At 55.7% G+C, this 3262-nt stretch overlaps 3 protein-coding genes across 3 annotated transcripts; all 3 read right to left on the bottom strand.

The window, feature by feature from the left end:
• Window positions 1-297: 297 nt before the first annotated feature.
• DQ04_03461020 (hypothetical protein) lies at window positions 298-567 on the bottom strand (the record flags this gene model as incomplete). Its single annotated transcript, XM_009312839.1, has 1 exon — window positions 298-567. The coding sequence occupies one exon, from the start codon at window positions 565-567 to the stop codon at window positions 298-300; it is 270 nt and encodes an 89-aa protein (XP_009311114.1).
• Window positions 568-1060: 493 nt separating this feature from the next.
• Window positions 1061-2032, bottom strand: DQ04_03461010 (D-alanyl-glycyl endopeptidase-like protein; the record flags this gene model as incomplete). The annotated part of the gene is made up of 1 exon (XM_009312838.1): window positions 1061-2032. One exon carries the CDS (start codon window positions 2030-2032, stop codon window positions 1061-1063), a length of 972 nt encoding a protein of 323 aa, XP_009311113.1.
• Window positions 2033-2340: 308 nt separating this feature from the next.
• Window positions 2341-3177, bottom strand: DQ04_03461000 (D-alanyl-glycyl endopeptidase-like protein; the record flags this gene model as incomplete). The annotated part of the gene is made up of 1 exon (XM_009312837.1): window positions 2341-3177. One exon carries the CDS (start codon window positions 3175-3177, stop codon window positions 2341-2343), a length of 837 nt encoding a protein of 278 aa, XP_009311112.1.
• Window positions 3178-3262: the final 85 nt, after the last annotated feature.

Below are 3262 nucleotides of genomic sequence, written 5' to 3'. Positions count from 1 at the left end.
CCCGCCACTCATTGACGCTGCTGCCTTCTCCCTTTCTTCTTTTTGTGTGAATATTTGTTGTGGGCGCACCGCATTAAAACCAAAAAAAAATATATATATATATATAAAGAGAACAAGCGATAAAGCAAAGAGACGAATACGCCCACATCGCACAACACAAGGAACCCCCCACCCCCCGTGCAGAGTCTTGGGGGTGATCGTGCACCCTGCCAGGCGGTTCTCCCTCTCTTCCCAAACTGCCTCCACGCACGGACGCAGACGTCGTCGCGCCGGCTGCACGGTGTTGGGGGCGCGGGCTCACTCCTCCGTGAGCGGCGGCACGCCAATCTCGCGCCAGTCCGCCAGGAGGTCTTCCTCTGGGCTGAGACCAAACGCGCCCGGGGCACCGCCGGCTGTTGCAGCAGCAGCACGTCGCGCCCCAGACCTGAGCGGCGCATTCGCCGGGAGCGTGAACCCAGCCGGGTCGTCGAAGTCAACGAGGAGCTTTAGTTTTGGGTGGTGGATCGTCAGCGTCGCGTCGGCCAGACACCACCGCCGGTGCACGTAGCGGGAGTCCTTTGACACCATCCTCGCGTCTTCACTGACTCTTCACACACGCATGCACACAGGAGGGAGAGAGCGAGAGAGAGAGGGAAAACAAAAAAAAAAACGAAAAAAGAATGAAAGACAGCACAATCCCCACACAAAAAAAAAGAAAGAAAGGAAAGTTTAAAATTTAGACGGATACGTCAGTGGGTGGGGNGGGGGGGGGGGGGGCGATGCAGGCGATGAGTTGCACAGCAACAGCAATAACCCAACCGTGCTTGACCAGTGCGTCTCACGCCACGAAGAGAAGTGAGTGGGCAACACGGATATAGAAACGCCGCACATTTACATTGCCTTCTTCCACCCACCCTTCCGTTTCACAACGAGACTCCACAGCAAAGAAAAGAAATCAAAAACAAAATCAAGGCATAACTCTCAGCTTTTCTCACTCCCCACACCCACTCCCATGAAGCACACTTCGCGGAGTGTGGCGCCACACGTTTATGCCCCTTTTCACCCTGCGGCTCCACAGCCCTTACACGCGAACCCAGCCAAGCACAGTACCCTCAACATCATGCACGCCCATCGTGCGCGTGGCCTCCTCCTCGTGCAGAAGCACAGTGCGTGAGTAGTGTCGTGGCACGGGTGTGCCGCTGCTGCTCATGCCACCTTGCGCCGCAGCGCCTACATCTACCCACTGCTTGTTGTCCCAGTTCTGCTCGGCGAGGTAGATGACGTAGTGCCTACCAGGAGTGCCCCTGTTCCCACTACTGTTCGACTGGTGCGCTATGTCCACTATCACGGCGACGTGCCCCCCCGGCAGGTTGTCGTCACTCGCGTAGACCAGCAGATCACCGACGCGTGGGCGGGAATACTCCCACTGAGACTTCTTGATTGCCTTGCTGATGTTGAGTTTGTCGCTGCCTCCGAGAATATTGGGGATTTTAATCAGCTTAGCGCGTTTTCCGCCAATATATGACGCCTCCTCAACACTCGTCCATATCTCCTCCGCGTTGTTGACCGACACAAACTCTACACCAGGACGTTTCGTGAGCAGCCAAAAGCGCCGCGCGTACTCCGTCGCCTTCCACTTTACGCCGCTATACACTCGCGAAGTCTTGACAAGGACGAAATGCTCCTCCACATTTTCATAGCCCCTGTTGCAATTACTAAAGGCCAACACGCCGTTGCTCTCCCCCAGGAATTGCCCAAAAGACGTGACGCAGTTCATTGGCACCGGCGGAGTGTTGTAATAAAACACAAATACGAAGAGGAGCACCAGCGACACGGTTGAGAGCAGAACAGCCACCCACTCGTAGTGGCAGTGGTCCTGCATCGTGAGGAACACGGGGTGAAGCGGCGAAGAGACGCGCTGCCAGAACGGCATCGCGTCGCACTCCTCGCGTGTCTGCAGCGTGTCCACGCTTACCGGCGCCGGGCGTGGGTGCAGCATCGGCGTGTGCTCCGTCGGGGGCGGGGCGGAGGCGGTCGTGGCATCTCTCTTCATGTGACGAGGAACTACTTCTTCTAATCACCCAGAAGTAAAAATAGCTTCGCTTGGATTCCTCTTGCTGCAAGAGAGACGAAGCGGAGCCAAAAAGAGGTCGCTGCCAAGCCCCGCACGATCCCCATCATCACCAAACACAACACCAACAACAAAACAAAACAAAATAATATGCACTCTTGACAAATGCAGTGAAGCAATTCAGCTACCCATCAGCCCACGCAACAAGACATCATCACCGAAGAAAGCAGCAAGGGAGCGAGAAACTCCTTTTACCTCAAACCATCAACGAAAGTTCAGCACTTGCTGCTTTACATCCCGTACCGCACCCATCCGGTAATCTTGATGTCGTCCTCGTCGGTGATGGTGTACGTCTTGGCATCGGCATCGTGGCGCATAGGGATCTCGCGCGAGTAGTTGTGGTGCGGGGCGGGCCACACGGTGTTCTCCCAGTTCTGCTCCGCCACCAGGACAGAGCCGCTCGTCACGTCAACAACGACGGCGACGTGCCCGAACGGAAAGTCCGTGCGCTGCTTTGGGTATATCAGCAGATCCCCAACACGTGGCGCCGATCCTCCAGTGTCGGCTGGCGCCCCGTTGGCGTACTTCAGCAGCGGCACCGTTGAACCATTCAGCAACTGCACAGTTGTCAGTGACCATATATCAGCGGCTGCGGTCACCAAGGAAAAGGTTGCGCCAACCGGGCTGCCGCGCATCATCCAGTACCGCCTCGCGTACTCAACGCATTGCCACTTTATCCCGCTGTTGCGCCTCATTGCGTCAATGTCACTATAAAGCTCTGTGGCAGGAGAAACAGACACCGCGTGGATTTCATTGGATATGCACGTTGTGCTGTTGCAGTTGCTATACGCGAACACACCGTTGTGAGCACCCAGAAGAACTCCAAATGTTGTGCTGCACATCGCGTGGCATCCGGCCTTGGAGTGACGGGGGCCCTCCACGTTGGTCCAGACGTGCCACTTAGCGCTGCGGACGGAATCCAAGAGCAGCAGGAACAGCAGACACCCGAGGCCTGCAAGAACACCACATATGCCGAACATCAACTTGCAGGACACTGGCGACGACAGGAACGATACACGGTGTCTACGCGTCATTTTTGGCCTTTTATTCGCATCCCGTGCTGGCATTCGAAATCCACCCCCCAAACCCAGTGAATACCGCTTTTGCTATGATACTTGCCCTATTGGATATATATATATATATATATATATA

Source organism: Trypanosoma grayi (assembly GCF_000691245.1).
Source record: "Trypanosoma grayi strain ANR4 Tgr_346_V1, whole genome shotgun sequence".
Lineage (NCBI taxonomy): Eukaryota > Euglenozoa > Kinetoplastea > Trypanosomatida > Trypanosomatidae > Trypanosoma > Trypanosoma grayi.
Note: the sequence above shows the minus strand (reverse complement) of the source record. Positions and strands in the feature narration are given on the sequence as shown.